The sequence below is a fragment of the Delphinapterus leucas genome, chromosome 21 (genome assembly GCF_059928025.1).
Source record: "Delphinapterus leucas isolate spDelLeu-1000000601 "Yukka" chromosome 21, BTC_Dleu_Yukka2, whole genome shotgun sequence".
NCBI classification, from domain to species: Eukaryota; Metazoa; Chordata; class Mammalia; order Artiodactyla; family Monodontidae; genus Delphinapterus; species Delphinapterus leucas.
Genome location: NC_143149.1, coordinates 17,651,819 through 17,676,516, shown reverse-complemented (window position 1 = coordinate 17,676,516; position 24,698 = coordinate 17,651,819). Strand labels below are relative to the sequence as shown.

Below are 24,698 nucleotides of genomic sequence, written 5' to 3'. Positions count from 1 at the left end.
AAGGGCCAAGGTGGGCGCCTTCACTCCCCGCCTCGGGCGCCCCTGAGGTGCCCAGCGACGAGGGCGCGAGGCCCCGGGGCGCAGCGGGGACAGCCCGGAGCGCCGCGAGAGGCCGCCGGGGGGCGCAGCGGGCCACGCCGGGCAGGCGGCCGCGGGGGGGCTGGGGCGCGGGCGGGACGCGCGGAGGCGGGGCGGAGGCTCCCGCCGCCTCCTCCTCCCGGACCTCCTCAGCCTCCGCCTCCGCCTCCGCCTCCGCCTCCTCACCGTCCGCCTTCTCCGCGCCTTCCTCTCGCAGCCACCGCCTCCGCCGGACGGAGGAGCCGGGAGTCCGCGGCGCCGGCTCGGGGCTGCGGGATGGGGAGTTAGCGCCACGGCGGCGGCAGTGGCCGCGGCGCAACCGGCCGCCGCCCCCGGGCCCGTCCCGCCGGGGACGCCGGGCGCGGCCAGCCAGCCCCGGAGCCAGGCCCGCGGGCAGCGGCGGAGGCGGCGGCGGAGCTGGGCAGGTGGATGCGGCTGGAAGATGGCGCCCTCGGGCCCGGGCAGCGTCAGGCGGCGGTGCCGGCGGGTCCTGTACTGGATCCCCGTGGTGTTCATCAGCCTCCTGCTCGGCTGGTCCTACTACGCCTACGCCATCCAGCTGTGCATAGGTGAGTGCGCGCCCGCCCTCGCTCGGCCCTACCCCGCCCCCGGAGGGCCGGCCCGGCCACTCAGCGGCCTCTGCGCTCGCCCCTCGCCCCCTCCGCCGCCCACTCGACAGTCCCGGGACGCCGGGACGCCGAGCGCACGGCGCCGCGCGCCCGCTTTCCCCACCCCGGAGCCTGTCGCGCCCCGTGCGCCGCCAACTGGCTGCTTCTCGGCCGGCGCCGCGGCCGAAAACAGCCTCGCGGCAGCCTCCTTCCACTCGCGCTACCGTCGCCTTCCCCTCGCAACTCTCCGGCTACGGTGTCACCTCCACCCCGACGCTCGCGCAGCCCAGCCACCCCCGCCCTCGGCAGGACGGCACCCGGGACAACGGCGGTGTCCGCCGCCCCAGCCTCCGCCGAGGGGTGAGGCCCGGAGAGGCTGCGCTGGAGGCTGGAGGGCTCCGAGCTGGGCCCAGGATCTGAGCTGCGCCAGACCGGCGCGGGGGACGGTGGCCTCGCGTGTCAGAGCTGCCCATTTCTGGTTGTCCTTAATCCACTTTTTAAAAATTTGTGACAGCCCGCAGGGGCGTTTTTGCTGCCTTTATGATCTTTGAGCGTTGCCAATTGGACACTTGCTAGTGAAGTGGAGGTGGGTGGGTGGTCAGCTACTATAAAGTATTTTCGAAGATACATGCAGTACGCAAGACCGTAATTTACATGTTAGAATAATAGAAGGAAGAAAGGAGGCGACCATCTGATGTTTCTTCATCCGGAGAGCCAAGTGGCTCCAGTCCAAGTTTTAGGCTCCACAATCGGTTGGATGGGGTATTTGCAGCGCTGAAGATGAAAAGAAAAAAAGTTGATTACGCACGATTAGGGAATACAATTCTGTTTCTTAATGTAAGCCGGTTTTTACCTTAGAGGTTTTGTGAAAACTCCTCTGTGTTATCAGAAAAGGTGATAAACCAGAGGATGACCTTTCTGCCAGTGACTTGTGAACGCTTTTTGTGTTTTGTGTTTTCGCCCTCGGGAGCATTAGCTTCCCGTGAGGCCAGGAGAAAGGTTAAACGGTGGCCTGTTTAGTTGAACCTTCTCAATTTAAGTGTTTTGCAAGCTGCAAGATTCAGTCATAGAATCTTCTCTGAAGCCATCTTACCTCAAAATGTTGCCCCTTGTGAGAAATAATAGGTGTCAGAATAATACACCAAAATAATTACTGGCAAAACTTTTAACAGAATTGAGACTAACTTCCCATTTCATATAGTTTTAAAATTTGATATTATTACTATATTGTTTATTGAATTTAGAAACAATATTTCAGTACAAAAGTAGCTTTTTAAAAAAAAAAAGGATTGGGTACCGAAATCATCAAGACAGTGCAACTGAGTATGTAGCATTCAAGTTATCAAAAATGTACAGGAAAAAATTTTCAGAAACGTACTTTTTGTATTAACTGTTAATATTAAAACATCTTGCCTTATTGAGGTATACTGAAATGTTACATAACTATTAGAAACGTTTGTTGTATTTCATTCCTTCTCTTAAAGAGAAGCAGTGAGCAGTTTCAATTACTGTAACTGGTGCAAAAGAGGAAAGTCTCAGAAGACCTCAGTTATCAAAACAGGCAATTTATTTGCCTACATCCTCACATTAAGATAAGAAGCTTAGCCTGATGCAGTCTCATGCCCATCAGGAAGAAACACATGAAGGCTGGGAGAGCTTTTCTTCCCTTACAATTATCTCTGCCCCAGCTGAGTTCTACATAGTATGTCTTACTGTATTGAGTGGACAGGTGATGGGGAGGAACTAAATGGAAAACCGCTGTTTTATCTGGATATTATTTATATATATTTTATATATTTATATTTTAATTTCTGTAAGTTTAAGGTAAATCTAAAGTATCCATGAAATCCACATCACTATTTTAGTAAGTGAAAATTTGACTGAGAGGGGAATGCCTCTTTTTAAACTGCCTAAGTGACATGGCCTGTTTTTGATACTTTCCCTGGAGATCAAAAGTGAAGTCTCATATCATTTCTCATCACTGCCTCCCTCACCTGGTACAGTGCGTGTCATGTTGAAAGCAATAAATAGCCTTGAATAAACAACAAGAACAAAATAATTCAGAGGCAATCTCTCTGAAGTTGTCAGAAAGTAGTTTTTATATTAAAGCTATAGAAACCAATTGTAAGTAATCGTATGAAACGTCTAGATCCTACAGTCAAGAAGACAGAGAAAATTGAAAATGAATTTGATTCTAGACGCTGTGACAGTTTAGGAGGGGTAAGCTCTAAAAGCTTGGATAGCCTTGGTTGGGTGGGAAGTTGAAATTAACTGTACAGTTCCCTTACAGGCACTGGGAAAGGGGGCCACTGGTGTGGCAGGCACACAAAAGCAGGCTTCTCTCCTTTTCACAAACAAAGCAAAGAGGAATGCCAGCCTTCCCAACCGCCCAGCGTTATTCGCATCTCTTACGGCCCTGCCCTTTGTGGATTCTGTTGCTCTTGGAAGTTGCTGTTTACCATCAGATTTTCCAAATTTTACCCATAAAACATTGGCCAGGGTTGGGACCAGGGGATGGGGGTTGGGGGTTGGGAATTAGAGTGAGTAACAAACAGAATAGAAAAACAGGGTGGTTTACCCTGGCCTTCCTTCTGTATCTGCTGTCAGCAGAGATGACCCTGAATATAAATTACTTTGTGCCCTTTGCTGAATTAACTGCAATTTAGGAGTAGTGCTTACCCTGGTATCCTTGGAAACTGGAGATAATGATTCTCATTACAGTTAGTTTCTATATTTAACGATGTGGATGTGTGTGGCTCTCTAGGCACTTTTTCAATTAGCATAATGTTTGCTTAGTGTTTGTATTTAGAAAAAATAAACTCATATCTCTTTTTGGAATATGTGTACATAAAAAATATACGGGATGTACATATATTGTATGAGAGTCAAGTATTTGGGGTTAGTTTCCTTCCTCGTCTACCAAAGAAGAGATAAAATAGAGCTGCTGCTATGTGTGCTCATTTCAGAACATGTTTATCTAGTTAATTGATTAACTGATCTCTTCTAGTCCCTCCTTCTGCCTCTTACTACTCTCTCCACTCCAGCTTCTTTTGTATCTTATCTGTCTTTGGATCCCTTTAATTACTAGTTAGCTCATTTTCCATAAAGTAAGATAAATTCAAAGGGTAAAATCTGTAAGGTGGGTAATTAGGATGCAGAACAGAGGGAATGACGGTAATCTGCAGGCGTGCTTGGTTCAGGGAACATACTAAGCATGGCGTATGTGTTTTCCAGATCCATTATGGCAGTCATTGTGTTAACTTTGTGGAATACGGTGACTGAAGTTTTCCCTTTTAAGTGCTAACATTTAAAATTGTTTTAACTATTTTTATACCTTTTAATTTGATAATTTCAAAGTTACAGAAGAGTTTCAAGAATAGTACCAGAAAGCTCCACATACCCTTGTTTAATAATTTTGGTTTCCACTTTTCTAAAATGTATTCCTTCCCTGCCTTCACCTTAGGCAGGTGCCATGAAACATTTATTATTAAGTTGTGTGCTCATGTGGTTCTGAGTTTGCTTATGGATTTACTGAAGTCATTTCAGAGAATCATGAAGATTGCAAAGCTTAAAGATCATTTAGGCCGACTCTCTCTGGCATTTGTAGATGCGGACATTAAATGTCCAAGAGTTGCTACCAGTTCTATGTCCTTTTTCCAAATTAACCAATGTGACTTCAGCTTCTGTGGTACAAATGTTAAAATGTCTCCCTTTCCTTGCAAACCCCTCACCGAATCTCTCTAGCCCAATGAAGTCCTTTAGCAAGTTCATTAAACTTTATTGTTGTTGTTTAATAAGAGTTAACACAGCTCTGAAAGTAAGGGAAACAGCCTTTATATAATGATTTCAGAATTTTCAAAGGGTTTATAGTTTGGGCCAGATAGTTACAACCACTCAACACTACTGTTGTAGCACAAAAGCAACTTTAGATAATTTAACAAATGGGTGTGACTGTGTTCCAATAAAACTTTATTTATAAAAATAGTCAGCAGGCCAGACAGCCCTTGGGCAATAGATTGCTGACCCTGGATTATGTTAGAAGTTAGACCATTAGAATATTGGGGTTTTACTCATGGTTTTGCAGTCTTTATTATTAATAAACACCTCTCAGAAATGACTGCAACCTCTTGTATTCCACAGTGATTATTGAAGATGTTCAAGAATTATAAGATTAGTCTACATACTTAGGGATCAGTTTAGGAGATAGAAAATTACGTTTTCCTTCTTTTAAGGATATCTTTAAGGATAAAACATATAAAACCTCATACGTGGATTCTGTTATGATCTACCATTAATTCAAGGCCATTGCATGTTCAAGGATGGAGACTGAATGGGGCTCTAAGTTGTTTTCCATCATGAAATGAGTTTGAGCCCCACAGAGAAAGAACTGTGTTTTTGTTATTGGTAAACTATCATTTTTTTAAATTATGCAGGACATTAAAACTTTTTTAGAAAAAACTACTGACAAACGATTTTGAGAATACAAGTGTTACAAGTCTGTAATTATTAAAATAGTTTTAAATGACACAGAAAGCACATCCATAGAAGATGTACACATGCTAAATGTTTAATGCCTAAATACTTAGAAATTATTTCTTGTTGACAGTTGATTTAAAATATATTAGTTCTTTAACTTTTCTTGATATTATCAAATACTTTCAAGATTTTTAATTGTCTAAATAGAGGGATAACTCAACATTTCTTCAGATCTAAAATTCAAATGTATAAAATGTGATATACTCCAAATTCTTGACCCGTGTACCATTTGACTTTAATATAAATGGTCAGTGGGAAAGGAGAAAAAAAGCCTCTGCTTAATGCTTTCTTGGTTCCATTTAGTGTGTCAGAAAACTTTTTAATTTATATATTGGACAATGCAGCATTACTGTTTGCTATTAAATCCTGTTAGAGATGACATGACATAGGTAACGCAGTTACCATGGTACTTAGCATGCAGAGGTGCTCACTAAAAGTCGAATGAATTAATGTCTTTGATTTTTATGAAACAATTGTATAAAGTAAATAGGTAAGAGAAGAGGGTCTAGAAGTCCAAACTCAATTTAAAGTTTGTTGTGGAGAATAAAAGTTTACTTTGAAATGCTTATTGAGAATGCCGTGTCCATGCCATCAAATTAAATACTTGCGCAAGTGTTTCCAGTAGTTAAGCAGAAGCTGAAGGGATGGTTTCTTAGGTCAAGATAATTGTCTCTAGAGAAGGTGCATTTCTGCAAGGTTAGAAAGAGGCCAGCTTCAGAGGGGTTTGAGCAGGGTTCATTCAAAAGTGTTTATTGAACCTTTGTTGTGTGCTAGGCACTTTTTCCCCACAGAGATGATTTAGAGGAGAACTGAATAGACATCTTTTCCTCACAGCTAAGGGGAAAAATTGCCTCTGGAAAAACAAAACAGAACAAAACTGAAGCCTTCCCTCCAGCTTGCGCATGAGGAGAAGGGTTGGTAACTTTCAAAATGCGGCTCCCATGGCACAGGGGCAGGAAGGAGAAATGGAAAATGAAACACCCCACTCCTGGGAGCCTGTGAGTTGGTTGCTGTACCAGTGTTAAATCAGAATGATCAGTACAGCAGGTAAGAAGAGCCGATGGAGAGCATTTCACTAGTGATGACTGTCTAATCATATTATCAATCTACCACATATAAATATCTCAGAGCGAGATTATGACCAGCAATTTTTGCCTCAGCTACGTACTACATGGTTGTTTCAGTTGCCTCATTTCTTACCCAATGCTTGGGCAACTTTTACTGTGCTCTCAGCTTAGGGCCTGTGGCTTGGTGAGTAAATGTGAGAACTTCCTGAACACACCTCATTGAATCCATGGAGAACCTAGCTTAGAAAATGAGCAGAAACCAAGAGAAGGTGGGTGAAGCAGAGCTGACGTCATACCCTTGGAAAGGGCTGCTGCCCTAGTGGCCAGCCATCCCAAGCCCTGGAGCCATCCCAAGCCCTGTGACTCCATAAAGATGGTTCTGGGAGCATCAGCTGGCCGAGCTGTTGTTGTACCCACATCCCAGGCAGCAGGGTTTATTTAGCAAGAGCAGGTGTTTGATCTCTTTGGCCTCCGTAGTAGGAAGAAGTGCCAGGAGGACAAAACCCAAACAAACCAAGAAGACAAATATTCCAGAGATTAGTATAGATGGAGCGTTCTCAGTGAGAAGATTCTCAGTGGACTTTGTTTGCTTCGTTTGTTTTTCTTTTTCATCTTGATGGAAAATTTGTGGTTTTTCTTCTCAGAAAAATGGAACCAGGACTTACATGTTGTAATTTATACTGCTGATTTCATGCATTTTGACTGTTGTATCACATCGCTCAGCTTTCTTTCCTCTAGGAAGTGGTGAGTTCGTGGGCCCCCTGAGACTCCAGCATTGTCATGACTGGAGAAATACTATCTCATCTTACTTGCAAAATGATAGATTTGCCATAGATTCTTAATGTTCTCCGTTGGGCAAACAGTTTTACAAAGATTGTTTAGAAAGATAGTCTTAATAGTATGTGGAAGCCTATGATGTTATATTACCATGTAGATATATACCAGAGAATTAATAATAAAAGCATGACATAATTGAATTAATTTCTTTAATAGTCCATTAAACATCGTTGAAATATTTTTCTCTAATTCTTCTAAGGGTAATTTTATGTTATCTTAATTGTTACCTCAGTCAAATGCTGAGAATGGAAAAGGGTGGAATTTGCAGGGCAGGGGGGTGGGGTGAGGGCAGCTGGGAGGAAGTAGATGACCTGATTTCTTAAGAAGCATATGTTAGCAATAAAGTAACTGGCTATGATTGCCTGAAATTTTTCCTTTCAAAATTAAATCACATTTGAAACGTTTGTGTAGCATTTTTCCTAATTTGACTTTTCATCTGACTATGACTTTTAAATTCAATTTTAAATATTTGTGCCAGAAATGTTAAAAATCCATTTTTATTTGGGAGACGCTGGAGCAAAACGATCTGCTGCATTTATCATCTTAGCGCTTCTCTACACTCTAAAAGATGCATACTGATGGTAGTTCATTTTAGATATGTTGTTGATTACATTTTAAAATGCAAATGAAAGAGAAGTGCTTTTACAGATCACTGAGCTTTATTTCTTTGCCAGTATTTCCCATGGTATCCTGAAATTTCTCCTCATGTAGAGTGTCAGTTAAGCTTTCCTGCTATAAAGTATTTTGACTTCTGGATTTATTCACTAGCATCGCCACCCTAAAGGAACAGAATGGTCCAGATCAGTTCTTCAGTAAAATAAACGCCAAGCAATAATCAAAAAACCTTTTTCTCTACATCCTTTAAAACCAAATACCCAAAGAGTACAATAGTTTCAAGGTAATTTGTTTATCTTCATGGTCATCTTATAATAGCAACAGTCCTTGTAAAAAGCAGCTCATGTATTTACAAGAACTTTAGAGATTTATTTGATTATAACTAGGTGAAATTTGGCAGACCAGAATGCTTTGTAATGCTTATCTATTTTCTCACATATATAGATACAATTAAATTTCTGACTCTGTTTATTGCATTATGTAAAAAGTGGATTTTCACTGTATTTGAATGAGTATGTTTAGAATGAGGTGACTGAAAACCCAGACCAGACTGTGTCCCTGATGGTTTTGGGGGTCCAAAGGTCATCTCAGGAGAGGTAGTAGGTGGCTGAATCTGAAGTGTGGCTTTTCACCAGATTGGTAGGGATGTGAGAGATGGTGCAACTTAAAGTACAGTCTCTGTAATGTCCGTATAATTCACATTGGGAATATGGCAGTGGGAAAAACAGCCTGCTGCAAAACAGCTGATGCTGAGCCCGAATGGGAGACACCTGGTACCATTTACCGCCGGAGAAGAAGATTTCAGTGTTATGAGCCTCAGACTGTAAGTCCCAAGCCTGCTCTGAATTGCAGGGACTAATTTGTGATCAGGGGTGGCCACCTCCATGTGAAATGTTGTAGGAAGAAAGGCAATAAGGGATTTATGTGCTTAACTATGACTAGATTATACAGGACACCTCCAGGGAGGTCCATTAATGTGAAGGGATGCAGGGCAGAGACCATCTGGAATTAATCAAGGTTTTAATTATAGCATATTTTTAATGAAATGCAGCTTATTCCAGGACTAGGACATACTAAAAACTAAGATATGCACAACTGAGAGCTGTATGTAGGTTGGAGGGGGTGGAGAGCAGTGATTCATTTGGAGGCCCCCATAAACTTGCATTTTAGCAAGCAATTTTAAAATCCAAGAATAGAATGCATTTCAAACCATCCATAATTTATTGAGTACCTCCCTAATTTGTTCATTCATTCAGAAATATTTGTTGGGCTTCCCTGGTGGCGCAGTGGTTGAGAGTCTGCCCGCCGATGCAGGGGACATGGGTTCGTGCCCCGGTCCGGGAAGATCCCACATGCCGCGGAGTGGCTGGGCCCGTGAGCCATGGCCGCTGAGCCTGCGCGTCCGGAGCCTGTGCTCCGCAACGGGAGAGGCCACAGCAGTGAGAGGCCCACGTACCGCAAAAAAACAAAACAAAACAAATTAACGGCTCTTAGAGTTTACATTCCAGTTGGAGGATAGGAAGAACAAGAGGCACAGTAGCTTATGTAATGTGTTAGAGGCTCCTAAGTATCATGACAGCAGAGCAAAAATGATGGGGAATGCCAGTGGAAGTTTTCCTTTTTTAGTTTTTAGATCACCATAATAAGTCTAGTTGTCATCTGTCACCATTCAAAGATGTTACATAATTACTGACTATATTCCCCACACTGTACTTTGCGTACTTGTGACTCATTTATTTTGCAACTGGAAGTTTGGACTTCTTTATCTCCCCCACCTATTTCTCTCCTCCCCCCACCAACCTCCCCTCTAGCAACCACCTGTTTGTTCTCTGTATCTAGAACTGTTTAGTTGTGTTGTTCATTTGTTTTTTAGATACTACATATAAGTGAAATCACATAGTATTTGTCTTTCTCTGTCTTATTTATTTCACTTAGCATAATGCACTCTAGATCCATCCATGTTGCTGCAAATTGCAAGATTTCATTCTTTTTTATGGCCAAGCTATATTCCGTTGTATATATAGACCACATCTTTTTATCCATGCGTCTGTGTGTGTGTGTGTGTGGGTGGGTGGGTGGGTGGGTGGAGGGATGGTCAAGGAATTTAAGCAGTGACTCAAAGATGCTGAGGGATTGAACCATGCTTGCACTGGGAAGAAATGCATCTCAGGTGGAGGGAACCGTCAGTATGGAGGCCCTGAGGCAGGAGTGTGTGAGCATGTTAGAGGAGGAACAAGGTCATTTTGGCTGGAGGGGTGTGAGCAGGGGGAAGGGACGTAGGTGACAAGGTCAGAGAGGTGCAGAAAAGGTACAGATTATGGGGCCTCATAGGCCATTGTGAGGATTTTGGCTTTACTGGGGGTGAAACAGGGACCCATGGCGGAGTGCGGAGCAGCACAGTGACGTGCTATGACTTACGTTTATGAAGCTCTTCCTGGCTGCTGCGTACTCTGGGCTATCTACTTCATCAATCCAGGTGAGAAATGATGATCTGTCAGACCATGATGGGGACAGTGGGAAGGGAGAGAGGTTGCCAGCTTCTGTATTTAGTTTTAGAGCCAACAGGATTTCCTGACAGACATTTGGGAGTTGTGAAAGAAAGGAAGGAGCCAGTCGATTCCAATGTTTTGGCCTGAACAACTGGACGAATGGAGATGAGCTGAGATGCACAAGATGTAGGTAGAGTGGAGCTGGGTGGGGATGGGGTGACCGTAGATCAGCAGTGGTATGTGGACATGGAAACAGAGATGCCGAGTGAGCAGTTGTGTAGATGAGTTTGGCATTGGGAAGAGAGTCTGGACGGGAGGAGTAAATTTGGGAGTCCTCAGCGTTTAAATCGATTTAAAGACTTAACATCGGATACATTTGTCCCAACAAGAGAGTGAACGTAAGTTGAGCAGAGACGAGGACCAAAGATGACCAGCACTGAGAGCTGAGGAGATGAGTAGGAACCAGCAAAGAAGACTGAGAAGGGACGACTAGTGAAGTGGAGGAAAACTAAGAAAATGTGGGGTCCTGAAGCGTGGGGAGGAGAAGGTGTCAAGGAGGAGGGAGCAATCGATGTTGACAGATAAGCTCATATGTTAAGTAAAATAAGGACTGAGAATTTAACAATGTGAGATTGAACTCTTGTTTTTTTTTTTGCGGTACGCAGTCCTCTCACTGTTGACTCTCCCGTTGCGGAGCACAGGCTCTGGACACGCAGGCTCAGCGGCCATGGCTCATGGGCCCAGCCGCTCCGCGGCATGTGGGATCTTCCCGGACCGGGGCACAAACCCGTGTCCCCTGCATCGGCGGGCGGACTCTCAACCACTGCGCCACCAGGGAAGCCCTGAACTCTTGTTTTAATTTATTACTGACTATGCTCTGAAGACCCCCGAATTTAATTTTAAAAGTTTTACCAAAATGAAACACATATACCAGTGTGTGAGTCGCTGGGATATCTGGATTCCTTCAATCCACATTAAAAAGACCTTATTCTATTAGACAAGCTTAACTTTCTTATTATCTGAAGATTACCTATAGAAAATTTCATGAGAGCAGTAACCATGACTGGTTACAGTAGTAACCCTGATGCCTGACACAGAGTAGCATTCAAGACATACTTTTCTTAAATGAATGGATGCCCACTGAACTTGTTTTAATTGAGCCTTTTGTGATCGCAGTAGACATTTCAAGCTTCAAAGAACATGAATCTTTTATGAGAGACTTACCTGCTTAGCTTTTTATTATTTGATCACTCAGATGTTCATAAACGAGTTTGTAATATTTTTATGGTTTCAAATTATTATGGGCCAAGTTGTACCCTCCCCCGCCATTTCATATGTTGAAGTCCTAACCCCCAGTACCTCAGAACATGACTGTATTTGGAGATAGAGTCTTTAAAGAGGTAATTAAATTAAAATTAGGTCATTAGAATGAGTCATAATACCAGATGATTGGAGGAAATTTGGACACACACATGTAGAGGGAAGACCATGTGAAGACACAAGAAGTCAGCCAAGGAGAGAGGCCTCGGAAGAAACCAAACCTGCTAAATCTTGATCTTAGATTTCTGGCCTCCGGAATTGTGAGAAGATAAATTTCTGTTGTTTAAGGCACCCAGTCTGTGGTACTTTGTTATGGCAGCCCTAGTGAACTAATACACAGATATAATAATCAAATGGCTCTTTTTTTTCTTTCTGAATATTGAAATGTAATCATCTATAATAAGGATTTAGATGACAACATTAATTTTATAACCCATTTGAAAAGTTAAAAGATTAAGAACTTAGAATATGCAAAACATTTGCCCTAATATATAAGTATAAAATAATCACTAAAAAAATGAGTGAAATGCATTTGCAGGAAGCGCTCAAACTTAGCCAGCATTGCCCAGAGATGCTACATTCCATTTTAAAAGTTTTCAGCTAACTAAAATCTCCCCTTATAATGCTAAAATTTTTACCCATTTTAGATTACAAAAAAGAAAGACTTTCTAAAATATTCAACTCCCCCTTCCTTGCCCCAGCCTTCTTAAATAGAGTATGCTGTACGTAATTTAACTTTAATTTGAAGCTGTCAATCTGAGATGGATACATGTACGCAGTTAATATCCAAAAATACCCAAGACCCTTGAAGTCTTTGGATTTTGCATTCATTCACTGAAAAAGGCCCAGGAGGTGTGGAATTTGTAATTTTGCCTAGGTGTTCTTCTGAATCTCAGACACTGAGAATCTGGGAAGACTCATGAATGAACCACTTCAGTGGAAATGCCTAGCTAGACATCTGCATCTCAACAAAGCTTTGTTTTTCTTTACTTACCACTTCTGAGCTTACTTTCTTGAAAAGATCAAACAACAAAAATCCTTCATTGTAGAAATAACCAGAGATGAGAAAGAAAACTTTAGCTACAGGTGAATATTAGTTTAATTTGTGGTTTGAGAATAGTCTCTGGAGCAGGTGATTTTTAAACGTTTTGATTGTGGTAAAATATACGTAGCATAAAATTTTGCCATTGTACCCATTTACCATTTTGACTGCATTTTAAGTGTGCAGTTCAGTGGCATTGAGTACATTCCCACTGCTGTGCAACCATCACCACCATCCACCTCCAGCCATTTTTAATCTTCCCCAGATGACACTCTGCATCCATTAAGCAATAATTCCCCATTCTCCTTTTCCCCCATCCCCTGGCATCCACTATTCTACTTTCTGTTTCTATGACTTTGACTATTCTAGGTACCTTATGTATGTGGAACCATGTATTTGTCTTTTTGTGTCTGTTTATTTCACTTAAGCATATGTCTTTAAGGTTTATCCATGTTGTAGCATGCGTCAGAATTTCATTCCTAATCATCTATAATATTCCATTGTGTTATATACCACATTTTGTTTATCGGTTCATTTGCTGGTGAACATTTTGGTTGTTTCCACCTTTTGGCTATTGTGTATAGTGCTGCTGTGAATATTCGTCTGCAAATACGTGTTCAAGTCTCTGATTTCAGTTCTTTGGGTATATACCCAGAAGTGGAATTGTTGGATTATATGGTAATTTTGTGTTTAATTTTTGAGGCCCGCCATGCTGTTTTCTTGGAGCAGGTGATTTTGATGGAACTGTGATTCCAGAGAAGCCTGTATATACCCTTGTAAACATATCTAAACCTGAAGGTCTCTGGAAGTGTCTGTGAGGTCCATATTCAATGTCACTGGAGTAGTTTTTAACTACCTTGCCCTTTCACAGTGCAGCAGGAAAGCTGGTGGTCAGGGAATTGAGAGTAACTCCATTTTGCCCATGCAGTAGCTTTCTTCGTTCCTAGGGACTGTGTCCCTCATGAGAACACCGGCCATCAGGTACGGCCAAGGCAGGAATGTTGAGAGCTGCTGGCCTACTGTACGTAGTCTAAAATTCAACAACAATTTTTGGGTAACCAGAGCACTAATGATAACTGGTAGAAATTTTATCTTTTTAAAGAGCAAGATGTTATGAGTTTAAATGGTACATATACTGGGTAAACATGAGCTGGTGGCATGAGCTGGTGGGGAGAAGTCGAGGAAACATACCTGTGTCTCTGGATGCGTCAGTATCCCACGGTGTTAATCATGAGCTAGGTCCTTATACACAGCACAGGCAGTGAACACAATTCATGAATGAATATCAGGGCATTTGTTTTGCCTGCAGATCTAGAGTAAGTGACCGTGGTTTCAGGAACAGAAAACAAAAATCAGCACATTAATTGGTGGAGAGATACAAGTAGGAAACATGAGATGCAACTCACACACTGAGCGGAGAAAGAGACTCAGTCCAAGTATTGATGACTGTCTTAGTTCTGTACACAACTGTGTAGAACTTCCTGTTTACATTAATGAATACATCTAGTTAGAATTAGGTGGTACTTGTATACTATTGTGCTCTTATACTGTGCCTTAAGCAGTAGTAGGGCCCGTCTTTCATCTGTGACCTGCCAGTTTACAACTATGTCAAATTTGCTTTTGCTGCAACTGAATATAGGTACTATCACTGCAATTACTGTCCGGCGGGCTGTGCTAGTGCTGTTGGTAAATGCAGTACAGAGTAAGGGTATGATTTGCTGCAAGTAAGAGGAACAAGGCATACTGTAATTCACGCTGAGATCAAAGAAAGATTGTGTGTGTGAGAAGTTTACTTCATGAATATATGACAGTGAAGTTATAAAAGAAAATACTGACTCACCCTTCAATACCCAGTACAGAAGGGTGAGTCAGTGAATAGTTTAATACCTTTGCATGTTTTAATAGATGTTGCGACTCATTGCTCGACTGCAGTAATTACTGCTGGTGCTAATATTGTTTTAAATCTTTTAATTCATCCCTTCAAGTGTGACACTGTAAATTCTATTCTGATGAGCATCGTAAACACAAAGGTTGGAATTATAGCTTTGTACCTTTCTCTGGAGTACTATAGAAGTGTCAGATAATTTACATGAACCTAGAAATATTGGTTTAATTTTTAAATATGTTATATGTGCTCTGTTGTAAGTGCTCTGGTCATTTGGTACTCAACATGTAGCTGCTAACCCCGGGAGATAGTTTTAGAAGGTTATCTGTTTCCGTGGAGAAGCACACAAGAAGCACTGATTTTTCTACTTAATAAATCAGAAAGCTAATGTTCGGTAGTGAAAAAAAAAATTCTCTCAGTATTGTCCTCTGTGATAATTCTGAGTATACCAGGTAATAAGGGATTGATCTAATGACATTAAAAAATACACTACAAAAATTGTTTCCATCTGATCTTATATGTGTATTTTTAAATGCTGAAATAACCAAAATACAAGTGGGATTTTTGCTTACTACGAATAAATAAATACATACATATATAAGAAAGATGAGTAGTTAACACTGAGCAAAATAATCATTAAGGCCCTTCCAGTTCTAAAATGTGGGTTCTGACTAATGAGGGGGATGTTTTCAGGATTTAAAGTCTCTGCTTGACCTTCCCCCAATAGTAGACAAGCATTATTTGGGAACCGGGGAGAACTTTGCTGAAGGTGTATTGTCCGTACCATCCTGCCTGATTCAGAGGAGTCGGTCATGCCTCTGAGGGCCAACCCAAAGAAGGGCATGTGGAATTGGAAAGGAAGGGGACTGGAGTTGAAAAGACCCAGGCATTGTTGGAACTTGAGTTGAGCTGTAGCCACGTGTGGAAGAGGGGGGGACCCGTACAATTCTGTCTAACAGGGTAAATAAACTCACCTGCCTTGAAATCTGTACAACTTGCTGGCACTGGGAATCTCCTCTATTTTAACTGAGACAGAGGGATCATAGGGTTCCATTGAGTAGGCTTAGAAGTGAGGGCACTGAGTCAGGGACCAGCCCTGAGATCAGTCCCTCGTTTAACAGTACCGCTTAGTACCCCCAGTGAGTCAGGAATTGTCTTGCTCTTTGCCGAGAGGAAAGTGGCAGTGAGTTTTCTCAGGGCCATAATAGTGAGACAAACTCTTCATTCCCCTTTCAAAACTACTGAATCAGAAGACCACACATCCCTAACGATTAAGTACAAACATTCGGTGTGTTCCCAGCCTTCAGTTGGGAAAGTCAGAGTTTACACCAAATGTTTCTGCAGAGCAGAGCTTAGGTATTGAGAACAATGATGTGGTCAAACTGCTAAAGAAGGGAGAGAGAGAGAGAAGAACTTCTAACTTGGAAAATTTTGATAGCGGTAGGAATTACAGATTCCCTTTCCGGGACAGATGTATGTTCCTTCACTCTTCATTGCCAGTTTCTACAAGTGAGGGATCTTCCTGTAAGGGAGTGTACCTGGGCTGTACTGACCTCAAGAATGATCTTTCCCTCTGCTACTGAGAAGGCAGGTCAGGAAGTCCCAGTCTCCTCTCCTAACCTTCTTCCATGCATCACCATCTCACTCTTATCCTTGGAACCTGGAGCTCTCTTCCTTCCCCAGCTCTTGAATTGAGAACTCAGGAAAGCCAAGCTCTCGGCACTGAAATATAACCAAATATTTGAATTTTTTTGTGCCCAGAGTTTGTAAAATGACCTGTTTCCAGGTTATGTTTAGGTTGGTTGGTGGAGGAAGGGTGACAAAAAGAGGACGTCTTAAACCTTGATCTCCAGAACATCCCTCATCACAAGTAACAGGTAGCGGCCCAGGTGTTAAACACAGAGGGGCCACTGTGTGGGAGCAACCAGAGAAGGAACAGCTGCCCAGGACAAAGAAGCCTGGAAGGGATATGCAGTCGGGGGCACCAGATGTCACACATCCTGGGAGGGCAGGTGGAATCCTTGAAAGAGCTTTGGAGTCAGACAGACCTAATATGTAGATCCTAGCACCACAGGTTATGACTGAATGACACTAGGAAAGTTATTTTACTTTTGGGAGACTGTTTTCCCAACTTTTAAAATTATGATAATAATACCTTCCTTACAGATTGTTGTAAGGTTTAAATGAGATAAACATTTGAAAAAAATTAGCACAATTCCTGGCATAGAGTTAACATTTAACAAAACACTCCCTTTAGTTTATTCTTGCCCCTTGTCATCTGACTGCCCCCACCAGCCCAGTGATGCCCTGTCACCCCGACCTAGCCTTCACCCTGCTCGACCTGCAGGCTTATTTCAGAGAGTGTTTCGGGCTGAATTGTGTCTTCCCCCAAGTTCATAGGTTGAAGTCTTAACCTGCAGGACTTCCGAATTTGGAGATGAGGACTTTAAAGAGGTAATTAAGTTAAAATGAGGTCATTAGGGTGGACCCTAATCCAGTATGACTGATGTGCTTGTAAGAAGAGGAAATTTGGTTCTAAAGATATACAGAGAGAAAACTATGTGAAGATACGGGGAGAAGATGCTCATCCACAAGCCAAAGAGAGAGGCCTCAGAAGAAACCAGTCCTGCCGACACCTTGATCTCAGACTTGTATCCTCCAGAGCTGTGAGGAAATAGCTGTCTGATAAAGAGGCCACGGAGTCTGTGGTAGTTTCCCAGACCCCCTAATACAGGAGTCATCACTGAAGACTTGGGGTGGGAGGAACGTCTGCTCTCGTAGCCCAGCAGGTAGGGGAAGAGAATGAGGGCAGCCTCTTGTCTATCCTGGTGGAAGGAGGTGAGTTTGGACCATCCGACAGCCAAAAAGCCTCCCCTGACACAGAGTAGCTGATTTTCATAATATTGTTAATTCACAGTTTTGTAATATTGTTTCAGGTACATTAAGCGTTAGAAAGGCTTTTGATGGCTGATATGGAGGCATGACCACCCAGATAACATACAACTTGCATAACCTTTTGGATCATAACCTGTTCTTTTTTTTTTTAAATTTTTATTAAAGTACAGTTGATTTACAGTGTTGTGTTAGTTTCAGGTGTACAGCAAAGTGAATCAGTTATACATATATCCATTCTTTTTTTAGATTCTTCTCCCATGTAGGCCATTATAGAATATTGACTAGAGTTCCCTGTACTATACAGTAGGTCCTTATCAGTTATCTGTTTTATATATAATAGTGTGTATATGTCAATCCCAATCTCCCAATTTATCCCTCCCCCCACTTTCCCCCCTGGTAACCATAAATTGGTTTTCTACATCTGTGACTCTGTTTTGTAAATACGTTCATTCGAATCGTTTTTTTAGATTCCACACATGAGCAATATCCTATGATACTGGTCCTTCTCTGTCTGACTTACTTCACTTAGTGTGATAATCTCCAGGTCCATCCATACTGCTGCAAATGGCCTTATTTCATTCTTTTTTATGGCTGCGTAATATTCCATTGTATATATGTACCACATCTTCTTTATCCATTCCTCTGTCAACGGACATCATAACCTGTTCTTAAGGTTCCTCTTCTTCCTGTGTCTTGGTTTATATTGACTGGTTTACTGCCATTCATTTTTTTTCTTTGATGTTGCATTGTGCCATTCTTCTGGAGAAGGTCTCCCTGACCATTTTTCCATGGTTGTTTGATAATTTCTAGCACACAAAACATCTAGTTTAGATCAGTATAGTTTGTTAGATATAAATCCTGGGATAGAGGCAGGGGGGATGCATCAGACCACCTGGGAAATCCTACTTCTCCCCAAATTACACAATTTCCTCCACTCCTCACATTGAGATGCTGATGCATGCCAGACCCTATCAGAACCTGGACAGGCCTTGGTGGAGGCCTTGGCATTTCACTGTCCAGAAAATTGTAGCACTACAGCAAGCTAAAAATGCATGGTGTGCTTCTTTCTCCAGGTTGTTTATAAAACTGTTAACACTAAACATTGGGGGAACTCCTACTCTTAAGGTTTCACTGTTTCATGATTTATTTATGCTCCATATTCAACTAACATTTATTGAGCTCCTCATATATGCCAGCTTCTATTCGAGGTGTTTTTACTTACATTACCTAGTTTATTCTCAAAACAACCCAATGAGATAAATATTGAGATAAGACTGAGGAGAGAATAAGTAATTTGGCAGAGATAAAACACCAAACTGGACAGAGCCAGGATGCATACCTCAGTGAAGGACATAGAAAAGAAACAAATAAAAACAATCACAGACTGTGCTAAGTGCTAAGAAAGAAACAGTGTGTGGTGTAAGGATTGTAGCCGGGTACTGGACAGGAGGACCTCTATGAGAAACTGACCTGTCACTTGCAAGCTGAAGGACGATCAGGCGTGAGCCAGGAGTGGCAGCAGGTGAAGAGGGTAAAGACACTAAAGTTTAGTGTGTTCTGGAAGGTCAGCCTGTTTGCAGCTTAGTGAGCAAGAGGATGAGGAATGAGAAGTGATCTTGGAGAGGTGGGTAGGGGCCAGAGTGTGTTGGTGCACTGAGGCCTGAGTAAGGAGATTGGACTTTTAGTGTAAATTCAGTGCAAAGCCACGGAAGGATTTTTAGTGAGATGACATCAATTGACATTTTAAAAGAGACCATGGTTTTCTTATCCCAAAATGAGTATTTAAGGAGCCGTATGGGGATCTGACAAGGAATGTAGACTGCCTGGCCTGTGTTTGTGGTTGGGATTGTGACGTCTGGCTTTTATGTAACCGTGAGAACCCACATTGGAAACCATGTGTTTTCGGGTCCAGATAATGTGAAGCCTTACCCTTATTCTTTGTTTCTGTTCTGAAACTGCTTTCCTGTCCTTGACAAAACAGTTCCTACAAACCCACCGATTCTATTTGTAGAATGACTTTTGCCCCAAGTTTTTATTTTTATTTATTTATTTACTTAAAAAAATTATTTATTTAATTTATTTATTTTTGGCTGCATTGGGTCTTCGTTGCTGCCTGCGGGCTTTCTCTACTTGCAGCAAGCGGTGGGGGGGGGCTACTCTTCGTTGCGGTGCGCGGGCTTCTCATTGCGGTGGCTTCTCTTACTAAAATGGTCTAGCAGCAGTGTCGCCAGTATTCATGGGAATGATTTGATGTATTCTACTGCCCCAGTTTTGATCTCTAATACATTAAAAGTGAACTAGTGCTTCTTGGAAAGTAGCTGAAAGGACAAAGGATTCTGCTTCAAGGGGTTTTCACTGGCCGGTTTCACCAAAGAATTCACTGTCAGTTCAACAAAGCATTTCAAAGAGAGAGTAATTAATTCTGTTAGAGTAACTTGAGTACCAAGAATTAGGGAGGGTATTGATGCCTTGACAGGACTGATAGCAGTGGAATGTTGGGGGTGCAGAACCACTTGGTGGTGGTCGAGTAAGTAACAAGAAATTAGGGGGTAGGGACTTCCCTGGTGGTGCAGTGGTTAAGAATCCACCTGCCAATGCAGGGGACATGGGTTCAAGCCCTGGTCCGGGAAGATCCCACATGCTGCCGAGCAACTAGGCCCCTGCACCACAACTACTGAGCCTACGCTCTAGAGCCCGCGAACCACAACTACTGAGCCCATGAGCCACAGCTACTGAAGCCCATGCGCCTGGAGCCCGTGCTCCGCAACAAGAGAAGCCACCGCCATGAGAAGCCTGCGCACCGCAACGAAGAGTAGCCCCCGCTTGCTGCAACTAGAGGAAGCCCGCGTGCAGCAACGAAGACCCAACGCAGCCAAAAATAAATAAATAAATAAACAAATTAATTGATTAAAAAAAGAAATTAGGGGGTAGAGGCAGTGCGTTTGGATGATTGTTAAAATAAGCTTTCCTGTGAAAGGGCCAGAAAAATGGGGTGGCAGCTAGAGACTTGAGGTCAAAGGAGAGATGTTAGGACAGGAGATATTAAAGTATATTTGTAGCACTATTCCTATTTTCATCTTAATTTTCTGAATCTGAGGGGCTTCTGTTTCTTAACTGAAAATGTTTTACTGTTTTAATGTCCTTGTTTTTTCTGTTAGTTTCAACTTCTATGTAAAATGGCCCCATGAACTCTAAGCTTTTTGAGCAGAGGGATGGAGCCTCATTTACCATTTTGTCCTCAGTGGTGTAACTATGGTAGAGTCAGTGACTGTTTTTCAATAAATGAGTTAAAGATAAGTAGGAAAAAATAGAGCTTGGCTATAAAGTTACCCTTCAGATTCATTCATTAGAACCAATTCTTTACTTTTGGTGTTCTTCATTATCAGACTGAATATATGGGGCTAAGGTATATCTGTGTCAGACTGCCCTAGTGGATTTATACAGAGACGGTACTGTGTTTATGCAATAAAAGTAAATTATTCTTCCAAAACAGAGTTTGAATTTGAAGGCAAGAAAAAAATTCAGATTAAGAAAAGAAATAAAAAATCACAGCAGTATACATTTGTGATGAAAACACCCCAAAACCAGATTGTTCTGGAAAAAATTATGTAACTGTTCTTTGCTAATTTAAGGGGGAAAGTACTTTTTTTTTTACCTACTATGAAGGCTTGTTTTAGTATCTGAAGTTTTGGATGTACTTAGGACTGAAAGTTGAACTAGATTCAAGTTACTGACTAACAGTGGTAGCCTGCTACTTATCAATAGATAACATTTTTGACAGCAAACTCTCAATTGTATAATCACCAAAGCAAAATTTTAAAAAATCAGTTGGTAAAATATAGGACTGGAAGGATCTTTGAGGTGAACCTTTGCTTTTAATCAAGATTGAATTTAAATCAATCTAGACTAAATCGGCTCTAATATTTTTAGAGCTCTTTAGAAAATAGGGTTGGATAGCATCCTTAGGGAATCATATGGGTGTATATATAAAGTTAATTTGAATAGGATTATTTGCAGTCAAGCTTTTAGAGTATGACAAAGGATTTCATTATTGTTTTCCCTCTAGCAGGTACATAAAGTTAGTTTATGTAGTTACTTTGCTGGCTATAATTCCAATTTATTAATTTACAGTAAATAATGAACTTGGCTTCAGAACTTACACAGAAGATCAACACATGTCTTCTTAGTAAACTGTTTCTAGAATAAAATTAGATTCTAGATGCAAGGTGTGATGATTAATTTTTTAATTTTATTTTATTTCTTTTGCGATACGCAGGCCTCTCACTGTTGTGGCCTCTCCTGTTGCGGAGCACAGGCTCCGGACGCGCAGGCTCAGCGGCCATGGCTCACGGGCCCATCCGCTCCGCTGCATGTGGGATCTTCCTGGACCGGGGCACGAACTTGTGTCCCCTGCATCGGCAGGCGGACTCTCAACCACTGCGCCACCAGGGAAGCCCCAATGATGATTAATTTTATGTGTCAACTAGGCTAGGCTGTGGTGGCCAGTTGTTTGGTTAAACACCAGTCTAGCTGTTGCTGTGAAGGCATTTTTTTAGATGTGATTAACATTTAAATCAGTGGACTGTGAGTAAAGCAGGTTACTTTTCATAATGTAGGTGGGCCTCATCCAATCAGTTGAAGGCCTTAAGAGCAAAGACTGAGGTCTCCTGAGGAGGAAGCATCTCTGCCTCTAGTCTGCCTTCAGACCCAAGACTGCAGCATTAACCCTTCCCTGGCTCTCCAGCTTGCCAGCCTGCTCTGTAGAGTTTGGACTTGTCAGCCCCCATAACCCTGTGAGCCAGCCCTTAAAATTCATATTCATTCATGCTCTACCCTCTCTCTCTCCTTCCCTCCTCCCTCCTCTGGCCTCCCTCTCTCTCTCTCTCTCTCTACACACACACACACACACACCCCCTATTGGTTCTGTTTCTCTGGAGAAGTATATTTATACCGGGGTTGAAAAGCATTCTCTATAAGAAGGCCAGATGGTAAATTTTCTTGGCTCTGCAGGCCATACTCTTCCTGTCACAACTACCCAACTCTCCATTGTAGCACAGAAATAGCCATGTAAATGAATGCGTGTGTCTCTGCTCCAAAAAACTTTATTTACTGAAGCAGGTGGCTGGCTATATTTGGATTGAGGACTGTGGTTTACTGACCCCTGGATTAAATGACTGCTTGATAATTCATGTGGAAGAGATAAGTGAGGTATGCCTTTAATTTTTTTTGTATGCATTTTTAAGGATGTTTACTCAAGTCAGGTTTGGAATAAGAAGCAGTTTTTCACCCTTTTGTATATTAGGGGTTTCTACTTTGGCTGACAGTCTGACTCTTCAACTTTGGTTTTACCTGTTTTATTTTTACACAAGAGTTTCTTAAAGATCAATACTACAACAAAAGTATCATGCATCAATTCTAAACTGATGGCTGACCAATCAGCCTTTTCTCTAATGCCCCACTCTGTTTCTTAGAAAAATGACTAATGAGGGAGGAGGAGGGTTAGCAGAAAGGGTGGCCAGAAAACACAACTGGCCCCCCGACCTACCAGTCTTGCAGTTATATTGACAGTTCCAGATTCCAAGATGTAATTCTTTTTTTTTTTCCTGGTACGCGGGCCTCTCACCGCTGTGGCCTCTCCCGCCGCGGAGCACAGGCTCCGGACGCGCAGGCTCAGCGGCCATGGCTCACAGGCCCAGCTGCTCCGCGGCATGTGGGATCCTCCCAGACCCGGGCATGAACCCGCGTCCTCTGCATCGGCAGGCGGACTCTCAACCACTGCGCCACCAGGGAAGCCCCCCCAAGATGTAATTCTTAAAGGCCTTCATTGTCCTCTTGGCAAAAGGAACATTCTTGCAAACACTGGTAATAATTTATCATTCCCACTTTCTCTCTTCCAATAGACCACCAGTGCCAAGAAAGTACTTCAGTTCTTTAGGATCTTTCAACAAGGCAGAGTTCTTGTTGCCTAGTTGTACTGCACTTAATCTGGGAGGAATGTTAAGTCCTGCAGGTAGATTGAAAGTTAGCGATCTCTAAAGCAGCATATTATCATTGTAGGCTATGGAACTGGAAAGAAATTAGGCTAATCCAAGATAAAATTAGGTAAGTTTTTGAAATGAAAATTAGAATCTTGACCCATGGTGTTACTATTGTATGTATTTAGATGGTCACCATATGTATGAAGGGTAACTATTTTAGTGTAACAACAGCAGTGCTCTTATTCTCAAGAGTAAATTGCATCTAACTTTTTTGGAATGAATATAATATTTAGGCCTTTAAAAAAAAAGTCATTGTTCTTATTCATTAAGTTGAACAGATTGTGTCACATCCAAAATAGATCTTCTCACTTTTAGTGAAGTTCTCACATGGACTGACTGCCACATCAGGAATGAAGTCTTTATGTCTCATCATTACCCTGTGTAAGGATGAGTACCACCATTTTTATTTATCACGTTTCTGGAATGACACATCTATATAAAAAGGCAAGATATGGAGATCTAAGTTATTTTTCACCTTTTATTTTTCACTTTGTAAAGTCTATTTTTAGTCAGAATTTTGCATTGATGTCTTTCAGAGGTCTGTACAAATACTACTTGTCTCTTTGTAATTTGTAGTCCCTTTCCTATATGTTATCTATTACAGTTAGTATTTGCAAAATTAAATATCATGTATTATAATTGCTTGTATATTTGGGGGGCTTACTGTGTGCCAGGTACTATGTTAGGTACATTACATGTATTACCTCTTTTAATTCCACAACAGCTCTGATGATATTGCTGTTGTTATTACTACCCTCACTTCATGATGGAATATGTAGAATCACTGTGTAAACCAGCAAGTGGCAGAAATAGGATGGAGCTTTGCCGGTCTTTATCCAGAGCCTTTGCTCTTTAGTTTGGTTGTGCTTAGTAAGATTCTTCTTCACTTTGACAGACTGAACTATTAAAAAGTAAAGTACTAAGGAAGAGCCAAAATTAGGAGGGAAAAACCCTATAAACGTATAAAACCTTTCTATCTTCTTTTAAAGTTGCTTGAAGCCAAGTTGAAGCCAGTGTCTTCTTCAAGCTTTTAATTTTTAGAGGATCATGAACCACTTGGTCGTCTCTGTCTCCTTTGTGTAATGAGGTATTGTCTTCACTTCTGGGGATGTATGCTAGCAGGCAGTACAGATAAGATTACTCTTGGTTTTGCAAATTACTAGTTGAGTTTCTACAGTGTGCTAAGATGACAGGTAAAAGAAATAACTTTGTTCTTGAAATTTTCAAGTCAACAGAAGAATTAACGTTTCTCATAGGTGTGCTTTGGGATTCCACTTTTATGATTCAA

At 42.0% G+C, this 24,698-nt stretch overlaps 1 protein-coding gene across 2 annotated transcripts in view; it reads left to right on the top strand.

Annotated features, from left to right (window-relative positions):
• The first annotated feature begins 314 nt into the window (after nt 1–314).
• ZDHHC2 (zDHHC palmitoyltransferase 2) overlaps nt 315–24,698 on the top strand; it is a 67,213-nt gene continuing 42,829 nt past the window's right edge. The window contains exon 1 of one of the 2 annotated variants that reach the window (XM_022571093.3): nt 315–647. In XM_022571093.3, the coding sequence (XP_022426801.1) occupies nt 521–647 (127 nt within the window). In that variant the 5' untranslated portion in view covers nt 315–520. The remainder of the gene's footprint in view (nt 648–24,698) is intronic. The other variant, XM_022571087.3, reaches the window with a different exon arrangement.